The 27,965-nt window shown below is 36.7% G+C and overlaps 2 protein-coding genes and 1 long non-coding RNA gene across 3 annotated transcripts; 1 reads left to right on the top strand and 2 right to left on the bottom strand.

Moving 5' to 3' along the window:
* Positions 1-3,573: 3,573 nt before the first annotated feature.
* Positions 3,574-6,138, bottom strand: LOC139198438 (uncharacterized). Its single transcript, XR_011583967.1, has 4 exons — positions 5,803-6,138; positions 5,598-5,719; positions 4,775-4,833; positions 3,574-3,775 (listed from the first exon to the last, which is right to left on the bottom strand). It is a non-coding gene; the product is annotated as an uncharacterized lncRNA (long non-coding RNA).
* A 3,938-nt stretch (positions 6,139-10,076) lies between these two features.
* On the top strand, positions 10,077-13,874 carry LOC103423111 (glutamate receptor 2.7-like). The gene is made up of 5 exons (XM_008361177.4): positions 10,077-10,399; positions 10,596-11,944; positions 12,055-12,367; positions 12,471-12,877; positions 13,052-13,874. The coding sequence occupies exons 1-5, from the start codon at positions 10,117-10,119 to the stop codon at positions 13,604-13,606; spliced, it is 2,907 nt and encodes a 968-aa protein (XP_008359399.3). The 5' UTR covers positions 10,077-10,116; the 3' UTR covers positions 13,607-13,874.
* A 7,647-nt stretch (positions 13,875-21,521) lies between these two features.
* Positions 21,522-26,621, bottom strand: LOC103423140 (glutamate receptor 2.8-like). Its single transcript, XM_008361209.3, has 5 exons — positions 26,316-26,621; positions 23,210-24,558; positions 22,747-23,059; positions 22,222-22,628; positions 21,522-22,135 (listed from the first exon to the last, which is right to left on the bottom strand). Exons 1-5 carry the CDS (start codon positions 26,581-26,583, stop codon positions 21,593-21,595), a joined length of 2,880 nt encoding a protein of 959 aa, XP_008359431.3. The 5' UTR covers positions 26,584-26,621; the 3' UTR covers positions 21,522-21,592.
* Between the last annotated feature and the right edge of the window lie 1,344 nt (positions 26,622-27,965).

Below are 27,965 nucleotides of genomic sequence, written 5' to 3'. Positions count from 1 at the left end.
ATAGGAGCATAATGTGGACCCTAGGAAGTTACGGGTCCAAAATACAATGTGCGGTTCTTCTGGATTAAATTACTAGAGTGTGGACCCCATCGTTGACTGAGAGTTGACTTTTGGTCAATAGGTCTTGAACCATTTGAATTACTAAAATTAGTAGTACCAGAGACTCAATGAGGTTTTGCAGACTTGTCTCGGTGAGTGATTTTAATATATGTGATATGGTTATTACCCTGTTTTTCTTATATTAGTATCCTTTATGGATACGACTTGGTTTTATAAAAGTGTTTTCTGTAGAAATGTGGATTTTATAATTGGCCATCGATCTATTTTTATTAAATATGATTTGATTCATGGACTGGAAATATTTGTGAAAAAGTGATTTGAAGTGCCTATTGAAATGTTTGTTAAACTGAGGGCTAATAGGGGATCGTTACCCTAGTGTCACGGGGTTAGATGACACCGAGTCTGCACCATGTAGTAGTGGTACATGGATGGTCCTGCTTGGTTAATCCATGATAGGGGACCATACTATTTATGGATTGCGCTTGGTTAATCCGCGATGGGCGATCCTTATGGACATGTATACTTAGGAGTGATCATGCTTGGTTAATCTGGGATGGGTGATCATTGCCTAACAGTTCTGTAGGTGTGACTCTGCTTGGTTAATCCGCGATGGGGGGTCACTACCTACTTGGTTATTTTGACCCTGCTTGGTTAATCCGTGGTGGGGGACTATATTATTTATGGATTGTGCTTGGTTAATCCACAATGGGCGAACCTTATGGTCATACATACTTAGGGGTGATCATGCTTGGTTAATCTGCGATGGGTGATCACTGCCTAACAGATTCGTAAGAATGACTCTGCTTAGTTAATCCGCGATGGGGGTCACTACCTACATGGTTGCTTAGGGGTGGCTCTGCTTGGTTAATTCATTATGAGGGGCCACTTCTTGTTTGGTTACTTATGTAAGCTTTGGCCGAACTGCGTCCCTCTAGCCCTAGATTTTAGTGTATTTATGAACGATATTTTTTTAGAGTCTCTGAGGCTTGAGTTGGAAAAGCCGTTGGATGTTTAGGTGACTCCTTCAGAGTTTTTAAAGACTTGACTATGTTTTCATAATTACGAACTTATATTTGAGGTTTGTAAACTGTGATCGATGGTCTTTCTTTTTATTGATTATCACATACTTGTATTATTGTCACTCACCCGAGCTTCCCAACTTATCCAAGTTCTGGTTTGCCAGTGCACCATTCCCATGATGTAGGCAATGATTTTACATGCGACAGATCTGGGTAGATTACGAGAAACCGCTTGATATTTTGGTTCAGTTGAGTGGTTCGGAATTTGATATGGTCGGATTTCGTTGAGTGGTCCGGAATCCTTACTCTTGTACATTTCCAAAAGGTTAGTCTAGAACCCTAGTTTCAAGTGAATGGAAATTATCCACAATAGACCTTGTGAAAATAAATTAGATTTACCATGTTTTAACTCATAATCCAAGTAGGAAATTATATAGAGTTCTTTAATTAAATTCGTGAAATGATATGTTATCACATTGGTTGATTAACGTAGTTAAATGCTAAGATCATGCATCTTTGATTCATGAATGGATTAATTGACAAGATTGTGGAATAACGTTGGATATGATTGTTATTATTATGATTATCTTAGTTGATCAATGTGGCTTGAGAATAATATTGTGCTTTGTTGGTTATTTGATATGATACATGCTGTGGTTGGAGGTATCATGTTGAAAACATAGTGATTTATATGATGGATGGAATGGAAACCTTGAATATCATGTGGGTTTGTTATGTAGCCCTAAACCTAGTAATTTCATTCTTGTTAAGTTCTAATAATTGATTGAGGAATGCTTTGCTTTTTCGTTTTGAACGTACTGTGATAAACGTTGAAATGTAATGAATGGTGAACTATGAATGACTTGATCCCTATTGAGGGTACGTAAGCAATCTAACGAGGAGGTTAGATTAGATGCAACCATAAAGTGTACGAAAAATTACTACGCAGTTGGATCATGAGTTGTGCTTTGCTCATATCCCAAAGGCGGGGTATGTTAGATATACAAGTAATTAGTGACGTCAAGTGTTGATCTTGAACGTATGTCGAGATCGGGGCGTGACACCTAACCCCTCATAATACAAGAAAAATGGATAAAAAGTACATGAAAAAGAAGGGGGGGCATAAACCTTACCCTTCTAGAAACGCAAACAATAAAGATACGAGAAAATGAGGGGGACCTAAAACCTAACCCCTCTAAAACCAAACGTAAAAGTTGAAACTTGCAAAACAGATTAAGCAACATCACAAGGTTAAGAAAAAAAATAAGAAAGTGAGTCAAACCTGTATGCCGATATGCAGATTAATTTGAGTAGCGGTAGCAAGGAAAGCTAACATAGTCTGAAAACAAAGTAGCACCAGCCGCCAAAGGAGGGGAATCATGCCATACTAAAGTTGGAGAAGACAAGCCCATGTTAGCAAAATTGTCCGCAACAACATTTCCTTTGCAATATATGTGAGAGGCGTAGATAGTCATTTTTCGAATGTGATCCAAACAAGTAAACCATTGTGAACGAAGAGGCCAATGAGGATCAAAATCAGTCGATTGGAGAGCAGAAAGTACATTAGAAGAGTCACTTTCCAATCAAAGATAATGCTAACCCCGTTGATATGCGAACTCTACACCAATAATAATTGCTGATAATTCTGCAAAGAAAGAGTTGTGATGACCAATCTCTTGGCAGAAGCCACCAAGAAATTGACAATGACAATCCCTGAAAACTCCTCCACAAGCTATAGGATCAGAATTTCCTTTGGACAAACCATCTGTATTAAGTTTAATCTAAGGAAACCAAGGAGAAGACCAAAGCACATGAAGAATAGTTGGCGCCTTGCGAGGGATAGGCTAGCCCCTATAGAAAAAATGATACGAGTGTCAAAACCTTGAGAATAACTAGGACTAAACTTCCTACTAGAATTGATAGACATGCAAAGATGATGAAAATAGATTGGGGCGACCCTAAAAAATAAACTTATTTCGAGCTTTCCAAATAGCCGAAATAGTATAAAGACCTGCAAAAATCCAAAGATTGTGTAGTTGTTTGAAAAAAGGCTTACGTACATAGACATCCCAAAAAGCAACCAGAGAATCTGAAAAAGACAAATAGGTACCAAATTGATATGCTAGCCACCTCCAAAGCTGCCTAGATATCCAACAACCAAAGAAAAGATGAATAGTAAATTCCTCGGAATTATGACATAAACAACAAATTAACATGCTAGCCATCTCTAAAGCTGTCTAGATATCCCACGTTCTCTCTTACTTTCTTCCTCTCTCCTTTAATTTAGAAACAAAAATAAATCAGAAAACAGACAATGCCCACGTAAGAAAAATGATTATAGACTTTTTATTTTAGAAAAATAAAATATAAACAAAGAAATTGCCACAAATGTAAGCGTGTAACAACTACTCTATACCTAAAAGCACAAAATTCTAGATGATCCAATCATATGATTGAGATTATTTTGGTACGTTAAATAAATTACCTCTTTTTTTTTAATAGGTAAACTGACACACCCCGTCCCGAAGGAGGGCATGCTGGCCGTCACGTGAGAGTGACGTAACCATTTGCACAGTACGGAAGCTTTAAGATACAATTTATAAGTTGATACACCCGAAGGTGAGTCCTAATTTTGTCCAATCTGTCAGAACACCGTCGAATTCCTCGTAGTCACCACACCTTTGTGATTCCTGAACCTGGAGGGGCGCAAAACCAAAATTGAGTGGGTCAGTAAAACAATTCTTTTCCAAATCCAAACATTTCTCAAAACGTTGTAACCCCTCTCCGTAAAACCTGTATACTTTCCCAGAAATGTAAAATATAAATATACATATATATTCTCAAAACTTCATTTTTACTATCTCAACATTTTTCTTTATCAATCATGCCATGCCATGTCATCTCAACATTTCTCATATTAATTATGCCATGCCACATCATCTCAACAGTAATAAGGTATGAATGCATCAACATAATCATATCAGGTGCAAGAAAGTAATCAACCGTAGGCCCTCTAATAGCCCTATACGGTTGAACCTAGAGCTCAAAATCTATCATTATCACTCTACCGGAGTCACCTCTGTGACCCGTCCGGCCTTCTGCACACAAGTTACGCTCTAGTGCTTCTCATAAATCATCTGTGCACATAATCTAAGGTCACCCACCAGTCGGAATCTCACTAACACTCTCGCGACTGGTCTGTCGTACCCACTCCGCGTGGACTGTACGACTAGCATCTACTTGGATCCAAGGCGAGCGTGCGATGCGGTGAATACTATAAGCACTAAACCATGGTGCAGGATTTGAGCTCAATATATATCAACATCATCATAACAGTATTTAAATAATCACCTGATACTCACCTGTGCGTCCACCGCACCATTTCATACATATGCATCATAAATCAATTCTTACATGTGCGTCCACCGCACCAATTCATACATATGCATCATAAATCAATTCTTACTTGTGCGTCCACCGCACCAATTCATACATATGCATCATATATTAATTCATGCATGGCATTTCAACTCACATTTCTATATACTTTTCATATCAATTCTATGCATGGTATTTCACTTCCCGTTTTTCCACATAACTCATATGCATTTCATTTTAAACATATTTTCATTTCAATTCAATTTCTGGGAAACGTCAAGTATATATATATACGGAAAACAAAACTGCCCACTCACCTGGAGTTCGTCCAACAACTCCCTAGCACCACACATCAAGGCGTCATGACGATCGCCGCCTAGAATAGTAATCAAATCCAGGCTCAGAATTCATATCGATAGAATACATAACTTATATAAAATACGTCACTACGTTGATCGATCCGGAAGATCTGCCACTCAGATTTTAAATCCATAACTTCCAGAGGTCCACATTATACCTCTAGGACAACATCCTAAAATTTCATTACCATCCAACGGTCGGATCTCCGTCAATTTCCAAAACTAAGTGACGGTTAACATTTTATATTATGGACTTACAATTCCAATTCCGGAAGATCCGTAACTCGGATTCCCAATCCGTAAGTTCCAATAATCCTAAAATATTACGTATTACAACGTATCAAAGTTTGGTGACGATCCAACGGTCGGATCATCAATTCACATTTTCACCTAAATGTGAAAACTATAAAACGTTATTTGAACACCTAACCAACAATCCTTAATAACTTTCTCATACGGTGTTCAATTTAGGTATATGAATATACCACAGTGATCTACTCGACGTCACGGACGTCGACATATTTTTAAAATAATTGTTTACTTTATCACGCGCCCCCACGCGCCAAGGAAGGCACGGGTCCACGCGCCCCCACGCGCACCTTCTTCTTCCTTGGGTCGCCGGACTGGTTTTTCCGGTGACCGGAAAACTGGGGAATTTTCAAATGCTTCGTTCTCCTTCGTTTCTCAACCATTTTCTTCGTATAATATATCAAATTGAAGCCCCAAACATGTAGAATCACAATATACTAACTTTAAAGCTCTAAAAACCAGGAAATCTCACCGGAAAAATTCCAAGAAAACCGGCCAAAGATGAACCACGTGATCCCGACGTCCATTTTGTTCAAACGAGGCACTCCGAGCCTCCTAGTGACCTCCTTAAGCTCACTGTGAGCTTGTTTTAGCCTAAATCGTAACCATTTAAAAGATCATGAACAGTATATAAACACGGGACCTTAAAAACTAGGGTTTTCCGAAGCAAAACTTACCTGAAAATGGTGTCTACGTGATCGTGGAGTCCTCAGGGTTGCAATGGTGGTCTTAACTTGGACGTTCGTGGAGATTTGATTGTGGTTTGTGTGTGAGTCCGTATGTTAGAGAGTAAGAGAGAGAGAGAGTGAAAATCTGAAATGGAAGAAGAAGAGAGAGAAGGAAAGGTTACGGAAAATGGGGAGGAAATTAGGGTATAGGACCCTACCTAAAGTCCAACACAACAATAGCTTAGAAATTTTAGGTAAAACAAACACCAAAATTACGCACCTTAATCCCGTTTAAGGGCGTTTTTGTAATTTCACGTCCTCGGAATTAAAAATTCCGGGACGGGCTGTGACATAAACAAAGACTTCTGTTAATTTAAAAAAAAAGGTTTTATTATAATCTAGTGAGCCCTGGCAACTGAAAAATGTCTCCGGTAGGTGGGGGGGGGGGGGGGGAGGCAGCTGGACTGGAGTACTTCCAACTACACATAAAATAGTTAATGTCTTATAAGACAAGTATATGATAGAATCTTAGCCTAACTACTGATTCCATGACTTGGCTTCTTTCATGTTCTCGAATTCCTCTTCAAAGTTCAAAATTCAAACACTGGAATATTATTGTGTTCTCTTCTTCAAAGTCCAAAGTCCAGATTCCTATTACCAAAAAAAAAGTCTAGATTCCGCAGTTGATTGCTTTCCGTTGAAGATTTCCTGATAAATTTTATTTGAACTCATCTAATTTATTTCTACATCTTATTTACTCTCTAAATTCATATTACTTTTAATTAAAGAATTAATATTTATTTAAACCCAAATTTATTACCTAAAGTACTATCCCAAACGTAATTAAAACGTATTTTATCTTTACATCCATTATAAAATAAAAGGAAAACTAAACTTGAAAACTTTGAGTTTTAACGATAAGAACAAAATAAAGGGTAAAGTGAATAATATCAAGATTGACTTTTTAGTGTAAAAATGTGGTTTTTCGTTAAAGTGAACAGTACCAGGAGCTTTTCGTTAAAGTTTCCTAAAATAAAATCTTAAAGAAACTCGAAGGTCAAAAATCATATGAGTCCTTTGTCTCCCCTTCCACCTTGAGCTCTTTAGAAATAGAGCTTTTTGTTTTTCAAATTTTTCTCTGCAATTTTTAGCTTCACTACATCTTATTTAATTTTTTTGGTAAAGTTTCAAATTTCTATTGGAGCTCCGTACAACATTATAACATTTTCCATGGCTGCTGTATTTTATTTATTTGTGTTTTTTGCTGCAATTATTTAATTTTATTTGATGAAAGATCTAACATGCTGTTGACCCTAAAAACTACCAAGCCTACGTGGCGCGCAGGCCGAGTAATCTATAAGCTAACTACGTCCTTCGGTGAATGCGGGGCGTGCCAACTCGTCTGCCGAGCTCAGCCGAGGAGTAAATTTTGTTGATGTTGCGTTGGGTGCGCGGCTGACTTCTGCGTCTTGCGATTGCGGCCGAGAAAGGAACACGTCTCGGCCTCTTGGGCTCTCGAACCTGAAGACAAGGTTACTATTCTTACGAAGTTCAATATCAAATTCGGCTTTCAATGTGCCGAATGTAATAACTGTAACACCTCACTTCGCCGAGAAGGCTGATGAGATGACCTCGACCAATAAGGATTTAGGAATCCTTCTCGGCCGAGACTTGGATAGGTAATCGATCGTCCTCGCCGTAGTGCTGTTGATGCCAACGGAAGATGCTGCGAGACCGACTGATTCTACGGTGACAGAGCTATCTATGCCGACTTAAGATATCACCGGTTGCTTTCACAGTGCTGTTGATGCCAACGGAAGATGTGTCAGCGAAAAGAGAAAATAAAAATCTCAAAGTTGTTGAGAGAATTTGCGCAGGGCAGTTGTGTTTTGAATTGGAGGTCCCTTCAACGATGCACAGCCTCATGTATTTATAATACTATTTACTAGCCATGTTGAAGTTTATCCGCCGCGGCATCCAAGCTATCAAAATAATATTCCTCAGAATATTTTCCTTCAACAACCCCACGGATTGCTTTTCAATTGTTATCTTTTGCATGCCCAAAAGAGACCATATCACTTGGAACTCTACTTCCTGTCAGACAGTACCATAAACATCACCAACTCTTGCTTGGTCAATCCTAATCTTTCACCCATCCACATATGCTTTATCCACGCATACATGATAATTAAAACAAATGGTTAATGGTTTTTGCTTTATCTGCAAAACCACCATGATCATATCACATCACCTTGTTTTGGTTACTCCCCACATCATCTCAATGTGCTGATCATCCCATTACATTGTGGAATTGCTCCCCACGGTTCTGTATACCAAATAGAACTCTAATGTTGCATGGTATTTTACATAACCACAATTAATTCAAACTCTGTTGTTGTTGCTTTCATTGGAGATAATGAAAATCCCATTTATTCCTCCGTATAAGAAAAGGATAAATAATGATTATGATAAAAATCATAATATTATCCCTCTATCTTCACTCTTCGATCGACGGTGTAGAAACGTGCTTACTCAACGGCCTTGATTACTCGGGCCGATGGTGTAAATTTGGGCCCAAACACATGCACTCACTAACATGCACTACCCCAAGCAATTAATTAAAGGGAGTTTTAACGAAAAGCTTACGATACCGTTCACTTTAATGAAAAACCACATTTTTACACTAAAAAGTCAAACCTGATACTATTCATTTTACCCTTTATTTTGTCCTTATCGTTAAAACTCAAAGTTTTCAAGCCATTTTCATTAGTTTTCCTTTAATTAAAAGGAGAACAAATGTCAATCAGAACGGCAACAAATGTAAAATGAAGTTGAAGTGAAAGGGTTTTGTATAGGAGGACAAACTAGCCTGGATTGACGAAAAAGAAAAAGTTGAAACCCAAACACTCATCTTCTACATTCTAAAAAAAATTAAAATCAGATGGACAAAAAGTTTTCATAAATCGAGTCATACCTTAGTTGGAGAATTTAAAACTTCAAAATCACCATCCATCGATAAAAAAAAAAAAAAACTTATTTTCCTCTATAAAAGCTATTTGAGTTTTAGCCAGAATGAACGCATGATAAACAATGAGTGATGGTAAAGTTTAATTATAGTGTGTGAGTTTATTGAAAAATTATGGTTTTATTATTAATTTCATTTTTGTACTTGATGGTAATTATGCAATAGGGTAAAAAGGACACTTTATATTTAAAATTTAAATTGAATGTAGATAGAAGTTACATGGATTTAAATAAAATTTCCGTTTCCATATTTCTATTTCAGTTTCTCAGTAATTTTTAACACTTCGATAATTAGATATTTTAGAAGATTTTGGTTGTTAAAAGTGAGGACTCACCAGTCACCATCAAGGAAATTACATGGAAAAACTACTTATTTTAATTTTGATTCCTTATTTGACCATCAGGCCATGATTTATGTTTGTCATGCCGGCCGGCTCTTAAATCTTCAATTTTTTTACTTCTTGAGTTGATGTATGAGTAGTGATTAGTGATGAGGCCAAAACATGAGTAGATAAATTAATAGCCCAAGTTGATGCGTCTCCCATAGTAGTATCTTCCCAATATTAGAAGATGTCCTATGTTTGAATCCTCTTTTTCTCGAGGATAAAGAAAAAGAAGGGAAATCCAATACTCATTTTCTTAAGCATATTCCAACTCTGCTACAACTATATATGAGTTTATATTTTTTCCTCCAATAAGTTCGTTGAATCTTACAGAATATTATACCCGTCAGGGAAAAATTGACAGAAACAGAAAACATTGAAATAACAAGTCAGTTATTACTTGGACAGGCAGCATATGATTTGATTTATGGGTCAACAGTTGAGCATAGAAATCAATTATGTACATTTTGGTGGACCACACAAAGTTGTAAATTTCCTGAAAGCATCTTGATCTAGCTAAAAGTCAAAACTGACTAATCAGTCCAGACGGGTTGCTTAACCTCTTGCTAAGTACTAATCTTCCAGAAAGATCTGAGGGATGAAGAAAACAAATTAACATAATTACTCTTCTGTGTTTTTCGGTCTTTGTCGATCGACTTCATTGTTTTGCTAGCTAGCATCCCTTTGAAGTATGCTATACTCCAAAATATTTTGATTTGGTAATGTATAGTTTCATTCAACATCACGTGTAGCACTTTGATTTGGTCAAGGTAAACGGAAACTGGTCAATCGAAGGGTTTATTTCTTTTAATATCTTGACAGATTTATATTGGTCTGCAATCCTTCCATTCTATATATATACATATATTTATTTCTGTTGAATAACACAACCGGAGCTTGCAAAAGGCATACCAACATGAAAAGGAGGACACGAACCAACCTGGTTTGTTCTTTTTTCTTGCTTATTTCTTTAAGCATTAATCTTTCCCTGGTCATGGGGCAGAAGTCACAGAACACAACAATCCCAGTGAAAGTTGGTGTGGTTCTTGATGACCTTGATTCATCAAGTACAAAAGTTTGGTTGAGCTGCATCGAAATGGCCCTCTCCGACTTTTATACCTCCCGTGCTTCCTCTTCAACTAGGCTGGCCCTGAGCATTAGAGACTCGAGAGAAGACGTTGTCGATGCAGCTGCTGCAGGTTTCTCTCCCTCTCTCTCTCTCACTCTCTCTCTCTCTCTCTCGCCCTCCCTCTCTCTCTCATCTTGTGTTTTCATTTAAATTTTGCAATTTAATTTTGACTCCCATCTATACGTACGTAGCTTTTTATCTGATAAGACTATTTTTATTTGAAAAGAAGAAAAACTGTAACTTGTGCTTTTTTTATTGAAAAATAGCTTTAGACCTGATAAAGAATCTTCAAGTGCAAGCAATCTTAGGACCGAAATCATCGATGCAAGCCAACTTTGTAATTGATCTTGGAGAGGAAGCCCAAGTGCCCATAATGTCATTTTCAGCTACAAGTCCTTCCCTCACTTCAATTCGGAGTCCATATTTTTTCCGAGCTGTGCAAAATGATTCCTCTCAAGTCAAAGCTATAAGTGCTATCATCGAGGCCTTTGGATGGAGAGAAGCGGTGCCAATCTATGTGGACAACGAATACGGTGAGGGAATAATACCTTACTTGGCCGATGCCTTGCAAGAAGTTGAAGCTCGTATCCCGTATCGAAGTGTCATACCTCCAGAGGCCAGTGATGTTCAAATTGAGGCAGAGCTTTACAAGTTAATGACGATGCAAACTAGAGTCTTCATTGTGCACATGTTGCCCTCTCTTGGTAATCGCCTTTTCGCCAAGGCGCAAGAGATGGGAATGATGGATGAAGGCTATGTTTGGATCATGACTGGTGGGCTAACCAATCATATAACAGCAATGAGTTCTTCAGTGAGGACTTATGTGATGGAAGGTGCATTGGGCGTGAGGACTTATGTGCCCCAAACGGTGGAGCTTAAGGATTTTAGAGTTCGATGGAAAAAGAAATTTCAAATGGAAAATCCAAGCATAATTGATGCTGAACTAGATGTTCCTGCACTCCGGGCTTATGATGCTGCTTTTGCATTAGCCATGGCAGTTGAAAATGTCGGGACTAGGAACTTTGGCTTCGAAAAGATCAATGTTTCCACCAACTCATCAACTGATCTTGAAGCTTTGGGGCTCTCTCAAAATGGTCCAGAACTTTGCAAGTCCTTGGCAAGTACTAAATTTATAGGCCTTGCTGGGGATTTCAGTTTTGTTGATGGACAATTACAACCTTCCATCTTTGAAATGGTGAATGTTATTGGTCATGGAGCAAGAACAATTGGGTTTTGGACACCACAGGGTGGACTTGTGAAAAAATTGAAATTCACAAACACAGAAAATACTACATATTCAACTTCTAAATCGAATCTGGGACCTATTTTATGGCCAGGAGATTCTTCCTCGGTTCCCAAGGGATGGGAGAACCCGACATATGGCAAAAGGTTGAAAGTAGGAGTTCCCGTAATTGATGGTTTTGCTGATTTTGTGAGGGTGGTACCTGATCCTAGCAACAATACAACCGAAGTTTCCGGGTTCTGTATCGACGTCTTTGATGCTGCAATGCGAAAATTGCCATATGCTGTTTCTTATGACTTGATTCCCTTTGCAAAGCCTGATGGTACAAGTGCTGGCACTTACAGTGATTTGGTCCATCAAGTTTTTCTTGGGGTATGTGAAATTAATATGAACTTGATTTTCTTCTATCTTTTCAATTTTCATGATCATTTGCAGTACTCATAATTTGTTGATGTGATATATTATAATGTTTTATGTCACAGAAATTCGACGCGTTGGCAGCGGACACAACAATTAGAGCAAACAGGTCTTTGTATGTGGACTTCACATTGCCATACACGGAATCAGGAGTGGTAATGGTAGTGCCAATGAAAGACGGCAAGAGCAAAAATGCATGGATTTTCTTGAAGCCTTTGACATGGGACCTCTGGCTGACAAGTTCTTGCTTTTTTATCTTCATTGGTTTTGTGGTTTGGGTTCTTGAACACCGTATTAACGAAGAATTTCGAGGGCCTCCCTTGCATCAAGTCGGGACGAGCTTTTGGTTCTCCTTCTCGACCATGGTTTTTGCACACCGTAAATACTACTATACAACTTCATAACCATATTTATATACTACTCAAAATTCAACAATTAATTGTTTTTGTATCCACATTTTTTTAATTTGATTAATCTACAGGTGAGACGGTGATTAGCAACTTGGCAAGGTTTGTGGTGATTGTATGGGTGTTTGTGGTGCTGGTACTGACTCAAAGTTATACAGCCAGTTTAACTTCTCTATTAACAGTTCAACAACTTCAGCCAACTTTTACGAATTTAAGCGTTCTTATAAAGAATAAGGAGTATATCGGGTACATTAATGGTTCTTTTGTCCGCGAACTTCTGATACAAAATGGTGTTGATCCCTCCCAATTAAGGCCTTATAATTCTTCAGCACAATGTAATGAATTTTTAGCAAACGGTGGTGCAAAAGGAGGTATTGCTGCTGCTATTGATGAAACCCCCAACATGAAGCTTTTTCTCGCAAAATATTGCTCTACATACACCATGATTGGCCCCATATTCAAAACTGATGGCTTTGGCTTTGTAAGCGCTCCCTCTTTACTTCGTTCACAAGTAATCCTACATGAAGCACATTATTGTTGTATATTGTGTATTATATATATGTTCCTTACACGCACACGCACACGCACACGCACACACAAAATACTCACTACAAATCCACTCGTGTGTCTAATAATATACGTCCCTCCTGTACAGGTCTTTCCAAAAGGTTCACCTCTTGTGTCGGATGTTTCGAGGGCAATTCTCAACGTGACTGAGGGAGATGAGATGAAGGACATTGAAAACAAATGGTTCACACCAGATACCACATGTTCGGATACAAAACCGACCATCTCTAATTCCAACAGTCTTGGCCTTGATAGCTTTTGGGGTCTCTTCCTCATTGCCGGGGTCTCTTCAATATCAGCTCTTATCATATTTGCAGCCTCCTTCTGTTATAGGCATCGGCACATTTTCATGACAACGGACGCCTCGGGATGGAAAAGAATTAGGGCCATGCTTAGATTCTTTGACCAAAAAGACCTCAGTTCTCATACTTTTAGACAGAGTGGCGCTCGAGATGGAACATCCTATAATGTTGAAGCTGCAGCTGTTGAGGCTTCACCAAACAATAACACCACCTGCCCACCAAGCCCGGAATCAGGCCGTTCAAACGATGCAGATCAAGACTCACATTTCTTCAGAGAGCAAGGAACACCTGTTGGCGAAATACCAAATACTCCTGAAGGAGCTCAGGAAACCAATAATTAATTAACATTTACAAGTGTGTAAATTTTTTGTATGATAATAATATAGTCACCCATGTATATATTTCTGTGAGGTCGATTTAGGTCAAGTTAGTGTTGCTAAAGTTTGGGTCTTTATTAGTTGAATCTTCAATACTCTGGGAGGGGGAAGATTAATATGGTATATATAACCTTTTGAGAGATTATGTTAATTAATTTGTTTTATATGTACACCTCAAGGCAATATATTTATATCTTTTATCTAAACAATAATATGTGTTATGATTTATGCATGCCAGTTTTATATATACGAGGACGTTGACTTGTCACACACACAAATTAAGTTTTCGGTTGCTCCTAATCAAGCGTGGGTTTGGTGTCCCGAATTATTGTCTCCTATGTGTCTCTTTTTTAGTTTTGTGATACGTACCTTCTACTTAACTTTAAAATTAAGATAAAATTTAATTAAAAATTAAAAAAGTCAACAAAACAAAAAATCCACTGTTGAAACTCATCATCCCCAATCTCCTGCAATCCTTCAAAAGAAACTCTTCAACCCCGTGGAAACTCATCATCCGTATCGTCCTAATCAACCCCGGAAACCAAACACTTCCAATACTGAAACAAAATGAATGAAATTTCACCACCGCCGTCGCTAGTACGGGAGACCCGTTTGTGCTGCGCATGGGGGAGTCAGGAAAGTCGGGGACTTTGGCTCTGGTGTAGAACTGGGATTCGATTCGGGGTGACAATTCATCAATGGGTTGGCGTTTGTGGGTTTTAGAAGAACGACTAGGAGTAGAAGAAGGAGAAGAGAAATGGGCCGCATGGAAGAAGCCATGACGAGTGGTGGCGACGGCGGCCGTGATGAAATTTCTTTCCTTTGAAGGATTGCAAGAGATTGGGGATGATGAGTTTCAACAGTGGGTTTTTTATGTTTTGTTGAGTTTTTTAAGGTTTTTTATATTAACACCTTATAAAATGTGGAATGCATCCATATTAAAATTAATATTAAATGACTTATTTACTTCACTATGCAATGATAAGTTTGACTTAAAAAAAATTTATAAATACACCCTAAATCATTTTTAGTGTATTATGTATCTTCTCAACTATCAAAACCATCTCATCCTCCATTGTTGAACAAAACCCTAACAAACGAAACTACAAACATGTTGATTGAGAAAAATTGTTTTTGACAAATGGAACACGAAATCGATGTTTCTGAAGCTTCACATAAGGTAAGACTTCACATTTTTTATTGTTTTAGTGATTTCAATGACATCGATAATTATTTAATCTTGCGTTTACTGCATTATTTAAACTTCTATATTCTTATTCATCTTTTAGGGTTCATATTAATCTTGCGTACCTAGTAACATGAGTCGTATTAGTGCTAGAGTCATGTACTACTTTTACAAATTGAGGATAGCCATTCTCCACATGAACTTCTACTCTCAATCTTTAGCCGTTTGATTGACGTACGTTTCTCATCGCGAGTTTTTCTTTCTTTTATCTTCTTCTTTTCTTGTCACTGGGACATGATCAGTGGAAAATGAGGAGAGACATGGCCTATATTTTAAAGAAATCTGAGATCGATTCAGTTTTGATTTATTAATTAACTTCTACACCTGGATCATCAGCAAGGTCTTTATTTATTTTGTTCAAGACTAAGTCAAAAGACTTGTAAAATATATATAGAAGCATTATTTGTTATCACTAACGAGAGAGTCTTTTTTTTTTTAATTTTTTTTTTTACTCGGAAAGACTCAGCACCACAGGTCATATTTTTTAAGGCTTTTTAGAAGTTGAATAAGATGATTTCAAACTATACTAAGATGATTTCAAATCATCATTTTGAAATCATTTGGCAAACTAAACGTCAGATGATTTGAAATATTTCGACAAATTAAACATTCAAATGGTTAGATTCAATCCCTGAAAATTAAAAATGAGTGTTATAAGATTTGAGAAATGTGGGGTGTAAAGAAACACAAAATATAAGATGTATATTGAGAATGTGGGGTGTGAGGGTATTATGGAAAAGTATGTGGGGTATATTAAGATAATTTTTAAGTGAAAAAACAAAGGGACACTTTGGATGTGGTCCTTAACTACCAATGTTCTTTGATTGAAACCTTGGTGGTTTTTAACTTTTGATTGAAGTCCCTGACATTAATGTAATAATGTATTTTTATGTAGGTTATTATATTTTTAAATTAAAAATAAAATTTGTAGTTATTTATATTAATGAGATTTTAAATGAAACCCATATTTTATGGGATTAAAAATATTAAAGATGAATTATACTCTCCAATATATTGTGTATGTGTATTTATGTATATGTGTGTGTGTGTGTGTGTGTGTGTGTGTGTGTGTGTGTATGTGTTTATACATGGGTACGTTCATCAAAACTAACCAAAAAATTATTGTATCAAAGCATGGGTACATTTTTCAAAAGCACCAAAAAAAAAAAAAAGCCTTAATAACATTATTAAATTTCTTCTATTAAACTTGACATTGATACATTCTCAAATCAACGAAAATAGAATGTATCCGTATAAGTTCAAAAATGGATTAGAGAAAAGATTGAATGAAATTTTATATACAAAAAAATGGGTACATTTTAAATTAAAAAAAGGGTACATTTTAAAAAATTGGTATATTTAAGAATGGATACATATAAATTTTTTATAAAAATTTAATGGGTACAAACTTATTCTAATTTTATTTATTTTTATTTGGGAAATGTTTGAATTGAAAATTAATTAGGAGTTTAATAAGGGTGTGAGTATTAAAACTATAAATCAATTACTAATTTTTTTTTATAAAAATTATGTAACTTACATGTAATTCATTAATATTACATATATTAATGATAGGGACTTTGATCAAAATCTAAAAACTGATAAAGTCTTAGTTAATGGACATTAGAAACTAGGGACCGAAAACTAATTTTTCCAAAAACAAATATGGGGTGTACTAAGTATGTGAGGTTTATTCAACAATTTGTGGGGTTTTAATATAATTAGTCTTTTTTAATTTTTAATTAGATTTTATGCAAAGTAACGGTGTTAAGTTTTAAAGTTAAGTGGAGAACACGTGTCACAAAACTTAAAAAAAGACATAGAAGAGACACATAATTTGGAACACCAAATCCGCGACCCCTAATCAATGTGTGCCCAATACGAAATGAGGGAGGGCTGGATAGCCCGGCCCAGACTAGTTAATGATCGTATTCTTATATAACTCTGGCCTCTTATTGGGGTTTAGGGTACTAACTGACACGTTTTAAAAAATCAGAGAAGCTAAAAAATGTCTAGTTCTTATGAAGCGTTGCGGCCTCTTATTAGGATTGAGGGTATAAATCGACACATTTCAAAAGACTGTTTCTTGCGAAAACGAATTTTGGTGTCTTGAGTATGTACATGTCTTTTTGGGCAAATCCGGCATTGCTGAAAACTAGTAGCGTGACTTTCTGGCTCTTCAGTCCACAAGAATCCAAGAAGATTACTGACCACAACGAAAGTCGGCTTGTTCAGATTATTCCGTATTTAAAAAAACCTTATAATTGGAAAAATTCATTTAGTTGACTGATTGTGATGTTCTTTAAGCTTGTATATCGATGATCTGTGTTGCAGACCTAGGTGTTGACTTGAGCAATGCTCCCTCCGAATCCAATTTTGCAAATAGGTGTACGTGGACTTTACAACGCCCTACACAGAATCTGGTGTAGCAATGGTTGTGCCAATCATAGACACAGGAGCAAACCTGCATGGGGTTTTCTTGAAGCCCTTGACATGGGACTTGTGGCTTACAACAACCTGTTTCTTCGTCTTCATTGGCTTTGTCATTTGGGTGCTTGAGCATCGAATTAATGAAGATTTTAGTGGCCCTCCCTCACATCAAGTTGGCACAAGCTTCTGGTTCTCTTTCTCAACCATGGTTTTTTCACATAGTAAGTTTGACACAAAGTTACACAGCTAATCTAGCATCACTGTTAACAGTCCAACAGCTCCAGCCAACCATTACTGATTTAAGGTGTCTTTTAAAAACTGGGGATTATGTCGGGTATGTCAAGAATTCTTATGTTTATGAGCTCTTGAAACAACTCAGTTTTGATGAATCCAAGCTTAAGGTTATTAAATCCATAGAAGGATGCAAGGAAGCTCTACCAAAAGGAAGTGCAAATGGTGGCTGTTGATGAAACTCCTATTTTCAAAACTGGAGGCTATGGCTTTGTAAGATCTCACTTTCCTTCTACAAAAACATACATAAAACACACAAAAATGTAAGGGGCTTGTAGCTCAAATGTTGAAAGCATTTATCACTTCTGATTCATCTGGGATCTTGTCTTCATTTCCCTCTTCCCAACTACCGCAAGCCAAATTTATATGTGGGTTAGTTAGTTTCTCACATGATTTCTTTTTTTGGCTTACAGGTGTTTTCAAAAATTTCACCTCTAGTACATGACGTTTCACAGGACGAGAAGATAATGAGCATTTTAAAAAAAAAGGTTCAGTCAAGAGAGCAGTTGCCAAGATAATTCAAATCCAAGAGTATCAAGTAACAGTCTTTGTCACATCCCGGCCCGGCCCCCACCACGTTCTGGGCTCGATTCCATCGTAGCACAATATTGTCTGCTTTGAGTCCCGACCACGCCCTCACGGTTTTGTTTCTAGGAACTCAAACGAGAACTTCCCAGTAGGTTACCCATCATGGGATTGCTCTTGTGCGAACTCGCTTAACTTCGGAGTTCCAATGAAATCTGAAGCTAGTGAGCTTCCAAAAAGTCTCATGCTAGGTAGAGATGAGAATATACATATATGGCTTACAGAATCCTCATCCTTGAGATGTGGGATTTTATTGACCTTGACAGCTTTTGGGGCCTTTTTCTTATTGCTGGGATGGCTTCAGTTCTATCTCTCATCATATTTTTAGGTTCTTTTCTATATAAAAATAGGCGTGTCTTGAATGGTGATTCAAGAGTTTCTACATGGAGAAGGATTAGGGTCACGCTCGAAATTTTTTATGGCAAAATATGAGCTCTCGTACTTTCAAAAGTTCAACAACGAGATGGAACCTCTGGTGTTCAGGATGAAGCCAAAACCTCACCAGATAACTGGCCGGAAAGTCCATTCAGCTATTTGAACGACGGAGTTAAGGACTTCGCATTATTCGAATGGCAACAAACACCACGGTCATGCGTCTATGGATATACGGTTTTTTGGGTGGAATTTGTGGCTTCAGCTATGATGCACGGATACTTCTTTGGTCCTGTATCCCGTGTCCGATACTTAATCGCATATGATACTTGCCTGATACTCTCGAATACTTGTCCGACACGTATCCCAGTTGATGGACAAGAATTTAACATGATGGATACGCGTATCCTACATTTAGGATACACATATGACTTTTAGGATACATTTATACTTTCAAAAAAGATAATGAGGATGAGAAAATTAATAGAAGATATCTATAATTGAAAGTTACTGAATACAAAGTTCCCTCTAATTAAAACCATGATACGACTCTCACACTTCTTCTATTGCATAAAGAGGATTAGATTTCGAACTTTTTTTCTCTAACAACTCAAATGTACTTGAATTTAAATGATGAATTATGTTTTAAAATGTATATTTTTGTTGACATATACATTTTTATTTGCCGTATCTATAGCGTATCGTATCTTAATTTTTAGGAATTTTTCATATCACCGTGTTATGTCATATCGTATCGCTGTTTCCGTATTCGTATCCATGCTTCATACGGCTTCAACCTATGAGGTTTATCATTTTTATCGTTCCTTCTCTAGCAGAATGTGAGAGATTACCTTAGTTCCAATTATTGATCTTGCCATAACTCTTCAAGAAATGCATATTACTCCTGATACAACTCAAGAAAACAATTGATATTCAGTGGGATAAAAAAAAATGGAATTCCTTTTTTTTTTTGTATGCGTGTGTAAGTTAAGATCTTCATATGATTTGAAATCTTGTATGTAATTAAGTTGTAAGTCATACGCGTGTTTGTGTTTGTGTGTGTGTGTCTGAGGTTGATGAGTCATAAGAATATAAGATCCAAATTCTATATATACTAAAACCCAAACTCGTACTGTTCTAGGGCAGTGTACAGACCAAAATACCCCTCAATTCGTTTGTTAAGCCATTTTTTTGCCATCTTTTCTACAGTAAAATGATTTTCTTGCCCTCCGAGGCCACATTTATTCTCTCCGGTTTCGATTTCTTTGGGTGCTTCGGTTCTCTCTCTCCATTATCAGGTTTTCCTTATTTTGTTTGACTCCTGCTCTCCCCGTCACCCTCCTCGCCTCACTCTTCTCCTACACCAAGCAGCTCGATTTAGGGCTTCACCATTTCTCTTCGAATCAAGGTCTCTATTTCTCTCCCTATTTTTCGAATTTAGGTTTCCTCTCTGTCTGTGGAAAAACCCTAGATCTTGCCACTCCCAGAAAGTCCAAGCTCGGCCTTTCGAGCTTCAATCCGCCTTGCCGATCGGCTCCTCTCGACCCCTCCACCTAAACCCCTTTGGTAAATTTCCCAACTTTTCCCCAATTCTTTTTTCTCTTTATTTCTGCGCTTTCGAAAGGTTTCAGATTTTCGCCTTCTTAAGCTTATGTTTCTGAATTGACCTTGATTTTGTGTTTAATTCAGCTTGTTGCGTCGTGAAGCATGGACCCAAGCTCTTCGGCTTAAACCCTCCAGCTCATCAGATTGAATATTCCTGGAATATTCTTGAAATATTTTCTTGTTGACTTTTGTTGACTTTTTGGAAATTTAACCAGGATCATTCTTAGGGTAATTTGACGTCTTGAATCCGTTTCCGACGTCTGTTTTTTCAAATTCAATTGTTATAATATAGTTTTATAAATTGGACAATTTTTGTGCTTAGGTGCAATTTATTGTGGCGTTTTGTCTCCGCTAGTTTGCGTGGCTCTCAGATGCGAAGTATCTGTGAGTGGACCCTTTCTAAAATGCATGTTTTAATAGTAGAAATGCATACATAGGAAAACATGATTTAACAATTATATTCTATGAAACGCTTTGAGATAACATGCTTATTGAGGCTAGTTTGAATTACTACTATTTTTCCTATAACCATGTTCTTTATAGAATATCTGATGGATGATGATATACTATTTAGAACATGTTTCGAACTCCTCTTTATAGTATAGATGATGGATGACTTTATACTATGAAGTTGCCTTTCAAATAAATGTATGTTCAATAGTTTTGTACTTACTTAGTGGTCCTTATTCCGTTACGGGACGAGGGATAGATTCCGTCCTGGGCGACGGTTACAGTGTTGGCATAGGGCCTGAAGGGTTTTTCCTTTCGCAATTAGCCCAGGGACAGGGAGCTGGCACGGGGCCTAAAGATGATTTTCCTCTGGCAATTGACACAGAGACGAGGAGGTGGCATGGGGGCTGAAGGGTTATTGGACATTCATTGGTGATTATTATATATACGAGATATGTTTTGAGACATTGCACGACATGCTAGGTTTCAGAAAACCTATTTTTATCATGTTATATGAATTTTCATAAAACATGGGGGTTAGTAGATAACTATTTTATTATATATATATCAACTTGGTCCACTGTTTGTTTTGCACCCCTTTCAGGACTTAGAATCGAGGTGTACAATCCCGGCGTCCAGGCACTTCAGCATCGGCATCTTCGAGTCCTCTTGGTGTAGGATCCACTCCTTTGTTTATTCAATTTTTATATTAATTCTTTTAGTGTTCTAGATTAGATGTGTGCTCTCAACACGTTCCTTAAATGCATATTCATTATTTTTATATTTATAAGTATTATTTATTCCTTATTTTCAGCATTTGCATTCAATAAAAGGCTTTTGTCACCCTTGAGTGTTGGCCAGCACGCACCTACCCTGGTATTCGGGGAATATCAGGATCGGGACGTGTCAATTTTAGTAGGCCAGAATCTCGTTTTATTTCCTTTCTTTTACGCTGAATCTTAATTGTTTTCTTAAGTTCTATCAGGAGTTGTCTCCATAAATGCATGACCAGTAGAAGTAGATGGAGATTGTTGCCCTTCGTAGAATCTGAAATCCTTATCTATTTGGTTGAAGTAGCTGAATGGACTTCCAGGCCAGTTGCTATTAGGTGAGGCCTTAACTTCATCTTGAACACCAGCACTTCCATCTCTTTCTTGACTGCTTTTAAAATTATGGGAGCTGAGATCTTTGTCATCGAAAATTTCAAACATGGCTCGAACCCTTCTCCATTTCGAAGCTCTTGAATATTCAGCATGATTTAAGATATGCCAATTATTGTGAAGAAATGAAACTGCAAATATGACGAGAGCAAGAATGGAAGCCACCCCGGCGATGAGGAATAGACCCCAAAAGCTTTCAAGCCCAAGACTGTTGTTTGAGACCGTTGGTTTATCTTCACAATGGCTTCCTTGACCGAACCATCTGTTTTCAATTTTCATAATTTTCTCTCCTTCGGTCACATTTAGGACCGCCTGTGAAACGTCACATAACAGAGGAGAACGCTTTGGAAACACCTGCAAATTAAGTCATCAAAGAAGTCATTTTCTTGCCTCCATGTGCGTGCTGTTTATATATGTATAAAAGGAGAGAAAGATCTTACAAAGCCAAAGCCATCAGTCTTGAAGATTGGACCAATCATCGTATATTTGGAACAATACTTTGCAACAAAAAGCTTCATGTTGGGGGTTTCATCAATAACAGCAGCAATGCCACCCTTTCCACTCCCTTTGGAAAGTGCTTCATCAGATTCTTCCATGGAATTAACAGCCTTAAGCTTTGACTCTTCGAAACCGATGTCTTTCAGGAGTTCGTAAACAAAAGAACCTTGCATGTAACCAACAGGAACCCCACTTTTTACAAGATCCTTTACCCCAGTGACCGTTGGTTGGAGCTGTTGGACTGTTAATAATGATGCTAAATTAGCTGTGTAACTTTGTGTGAGTACTAGCACCACAAATACCCATATAATCATCAAGAATCTGGCCAAGTTGCTAACGACTTTCTCCCCTGAAAAAAGTGCAACAAAAATAAGTGTCGACCTAGGCAAAGGTTGAGGGAAGAAATTGAACGGTTGAAATATTTGGAGTTCATAAACTGAAACTAGGAAATGATGATGGAGAGTTACTATGTGAAAAAACCATGGTGGAGAAGGAGAACCAGAAGCTTGTGCCAATTTGATGCGAGGGAGGGCCACGAAAATCTTCATTAATTCGATGTTCAAGCACCCAAATGACAAAACCAATAAAGATGAAGAAACAAAGAGTTGTTAGCCATAGGTCCCATGTCAAAGGCTTCAAGAAAACCCATGCGTTTTTAATCCTCATATCTCTGATTGGCACAACCATCACTACACCAGATTCTGTGTATGGCATTGTGAAGTCCACATACAAGGATCTATTCGCTCGAATTGTTGTATCTCCCACCACAGCATCAAATTTCTGTCCAGCAAACGACAGATTATCAAATCAGAAAATAGATATGATAACAATTCTGTTACACTTGAGTTAAAGACAGAATTTTAGGATAAGGAACAATGCACAATGCATGAAATCCTAACTGAAATAAGTTATAACAGCATATATAATGACCTCGAGATGTACTTGATAGACCAAATCGTTGTATGTGCCAGCGCTGGTGCCATCAGGATTTTCAAAGGGAATGAATTCATAAGGAAGAGCAAATGGCAATACACTCAATACAGCATCAAAGACATCAATACTGAACCCGGTGACTTCCGTTGTGTTAGTGTCAAGATTCTTAGTTACCTTAACAAACTCAGTATAACCAACCTTCACAGGAACTCCAATTCTCAACTTCTTGCCTTTTGTTGGGATCTCCCATCCCCTTGGAACAGATAGAGAATCTCCTGGCCATATAATCGGTCCAAAATTGCACTTCTTCGAAATTGAAAGTGTACTTTTGTTTGTTGAATTCAATGTTTTCACCATTCCACTTTCTGGTGTCCAAAATGCAATTGTTCTTACCCCATTACCATTTACATTGACTATCTTAAAAGTTGATGATTGAAGTTGCCCATCAACAAGACTAAAGTCTCCAGCTATGCCCTTGAATCTAGTAGTTGATAAGGCTTTGGCAAGTTTTGGACCATATTGAGAGACCTTGAACGTATCAAGATCGTTTGAGTTGAAGGAATCATTCATCTTTTGGAAACCAAAACTTGTATTCATCCCAACTTCTTCAATGGCCAAGGCTAGTGCAAATGCTGCATCATAAGCCCGAAGTGAAAAAGCGTCACAATCAACGTCAATCACATTCATGGTGGGATTGTCTTGCTGGAATTGCCTTCTCCACCGCATTTGGAATTTGTTAAGCTCCACTGTTTTTGGAACTTCTGTTTCCACACCTAATACTCCTTGCATTGCATTTTGTTGGATAGGACGCATTGACCATAAACGATTTCCTACTCCATTCGTTATGATCCAAACGTAGCCTTCACTCATCATTCCAATCTCTTTTGCCTTGGAAAATAGACTAGACGAGAGATTAGGCATCATGTGCACAATGAAGACTCTCGTTTGCATAGTTATTAACTTGTAAAGCTCTTCACCAATTTCATCATCAGTGGCTGATGGAGGAATCACACTACGATAGGGAACATGAGCATCCACCTCTTGTAGTGCATCAATTAAAGAGGGTATAACTCCCTCCCCGTACGTATCGTCTACATAAATTGGCACAACTTGTCTCCATCCAAAACATTTGACAAGGTCTCTTATGGCTTTCACTTGGTATGAGTCGGTTTGTGTAATCTGGAAGAAGTAAGAGCTACGGAGTGATGCGAGAGAAGGGCTTGTAGCAGAAAATGATAAAATTGGGACATGAGCTTGGTCTCCAAGATTAACAACGAAGCTCGCCTGCATTGATGTTTCTGGCCCTAGGATTGCTTGCACTTCTACATTTTTAATCAGATCCAGAGCTGTGTTCCATTGGAAAAAAGAAAGTTCAAAATCGTGATTGATTGATTTGATAAGATTAAACTTCTTATACATAATAAATTATTAATTAAAAAGATTAAATAATCTCTGTTAATGAATGAAATGATCCTTAGCTGCTAACTTATCAAAAGACAAAACTGAAAACCTACTCTTATTAAACAAATGAAATTTCTTGGGGAGGATAATTGTCCATAAAGTTGTTACTACTATTCAAACATTTGTTTGATAATCAGTACTTTCTGTGTCATTTGAATCTCTAGTTTCCAATGCAAGCTTTCTTAAATTTTACCAACAACAGGACGACAGTCCAAAAAAACAAAAAAAATAATCACTGTACACTCATATACGAGCTTCAAGATTTTGACTTACTACATGTTTTTAGTATAAAGGGAAATAATTTCTACATGTCCTTTCTCCTCTGCGCACCCTTGAACAATAGGAGTGTGCACAAGCAGAAAAAAAATGTCGTGAAAAAAAAAATCATTTTCTAGACTGAATTATATGACATGATATATATAGAGGTAGGATCCGAGAACACACGATTTTGACACAAATTTTTATGGGGCCCACTCTTTATGTATTTCAATGATTCAAACCATCTACCATTCAGGTTTTACCTCAAAGACCATGTCTACTAAAAATCACCGAAATCTAAAATCATATGATCGTTGGATTAAATTTAATGGTTCTTTGTAGAGTCGTATTCATTCATTTTCTTCACTACAAATAAATGCCTGAATAATTTTGGATCCGTCTAAATTTTTTCAAGGATGATCTATGACTGATACACTAAAATATGGATGGTTCTAATCGTTGAAATACATTAAGTAGTGAGCCCTACAAAATGGGTGTCAAACTGTGTGTCAGAAGCATGTCTCTGAATTCTAACTCATATATATTTGGTTCATGTTCCTAATCAACCTAATTGTTAGACTGAAATCTTATTTGTTTAAATATTTTGATCGAGGTCCTTAACCTCATTTAAGAGATTTAACTCATGCATTTATGCATTTAATGTCCCACAAATTATGAAAATTCAAATAATATTTTAAAATATAATAAGTACTTAAAAATCAATTTTAGGGTAATAGTGTTCTTCACAAACATTATAGCAAAAAAATAATGTACCCACATAATTATTAACATATTTTAAAAAATAACTATTGATATATTTTAAAACATAAAATAAATACATATAATTAGCATGGGTACATTTAGCAAAATTAAAAATGGGTACAAATAATTAAAAAACATGGGTACAAATATAAATAAGAGTTTAAAAAATATGGGCACACATTAAAACTGAAAAGAAAATTGGTACAAATTAAAAAAAAATGTTGCAAATTAAAAATGGGTACAAACTAATAAAAAAAAAATATGATAACAAATTTAGTCATGAATATAAATATAACAAATGTAACGTTTCTAACACTAAATGAATATATTTAGAAATAAAAAATATTTTCTTATTGAATAATTAATGACATTTATTAAAATCTAAGGATCTTCATAAAAAATTGAAAAGGAATAAAATTTTAATCTATGAAGTAGGAAAAATAGATATAAGAACCTAATTTTTCCATATATATATATATATAATGTAAAGCACGTGTCTCCGAATTGTAACTTATATATATGTGCATATTGGATACTATATGTCAATTATATAAAGTTACAACTAGTAGTACTTGCTATAAATAGTAGAAAATCTCATGTTAGCTAGAGAGATAGAGAGAACCTGCAGCAGCTGCACCAACAATATTTTCCTTGGAGTTCCTAGTATTCAAGACGAGCTTGGTCCTGTAGTGAGCATGAGATGCATAGAAGTCCTCCAGAGCCATTTTGATGCAACTCAAATAAACCTTCCCGCTCGGCGTATCAAGGTCGACAACAACTCCCACATTCACCGGGATCCTTGTGTCTCCGGCTGTAGTCACGGCCATATAGAAAAACCATGACAAGAGAAAGCAGAAAGAGATAAAACGTCTCCAGCTGATAGGACTCATGTTAACTCGAATGCTAGCTCGTGCAAGCTACTTTGTTGTGAAGATGAAACATATACAAACATATATATATATATATATATATATATATATATATATATATATATATATATATATATATACACACATTATACATATATAATATAAAACGTATAAGAATAACAAGAAGAAAATTAAGGATGGTTGGGTACTGAACTATAGTTTATCATGTCGAGATGATGGTATCTTATTTTTATACAGTAGGTAGATGTGAAATGAAAGTCCATGCGGTAGAAGATTCAAAATTCCAAAGACACCAGACAGAACAAACTAATTAATTAGGCATTTCTTCATTCAACTATTAAGGACCACTAAAAATATCTTACGCTGAATTAACAATGTATAACAGCCTAGTTATTGACTTGGTGTGCCATTAATATATATTACATAGTTGACAACATTGTATATTGTCCCTCCTACTCACTACTATTGTCTTTTTCATGTAATTAAATGCATAAATGGCAATTATATATTCTTTGTGTATTAAATAACTGATACAATGATATCGATCTGTCAATACATCTCGACAAATAAAGAATGAGCTGAAGAAAGTTGGGGTTTAATTCACCATAAAATTGATTGACAATATGAGGAGTGGAGAATTCCTTATAAGCCCTTGCAAGGTCCCTATTCCCATCAACGTGAGATTCATTATCAACATCCTCCTTCACGTGTGACGAATTTTCATACATGGCACGTGGACAACACAAATATGGTGACATGGAGCACATGTAGCTGTTGGGTTTCACACATAGGACAACTTGCTCTGATACCATAAGAAAGTTAGATTTCCACCATAAAACCAATTGCAATATGGGTGAATTCCGATTCCTTATAAGCCCTAGCAAGGTCCCTCATTCCCATCAATATGAGTTTTATTCAGCGTCCCTTTCGTAGCCACGATATGAACTTTTGACCTCTAATAGACATCATGAGACCCACATGTTTATCAGTTCTAGAACAAATTGACTGCACATTAGATTGGTTAGAAAGATACAAATACTAGCAGTATTCTAAAGTCTTCCAGTACATTGCAACTATGCAGCTATAGGTTTGATTAATTAAAGAAACTCACAATACTGAACTTTCACAAGAATTATTAATAAGAATGTGAAATACCCGAAAAAAATCAAAAGACTTTAAACCTTTGTAAAGGTGGAGTCAGATTCAGAAATTTTGATTCTGCATTGAAGTGAGTGTTGGATTTATCCAATATAAATCAACCTTTAAAATGTCTATTACATGTAATAGGAATGTAATATTAGAGAATACTGTAAATTGTCATTTTATCTCTTAAGATATCAATCTTATATTAAGTAGGATTGCTGGAAGCTAAGAAAGTGGGA

The sequence above is a fragment of the Malus domestica genome, chromosome 08, assembly GCF_042453785.1.
Source record: "Malus domestica chromosome 08, GDT2T_hap1".
Lineage (NCBI taxonomy): Eukaryota > Viridiplantae > Streptophyta > Magnoliopsida > Rosales > Rosaceae > Malus > Malus domestica.
The sequence above is the reverse complement of the archived record's forward strand: the minus strand, read 5'-3'. Positions and strand labels throughout refer to the sequence as shown.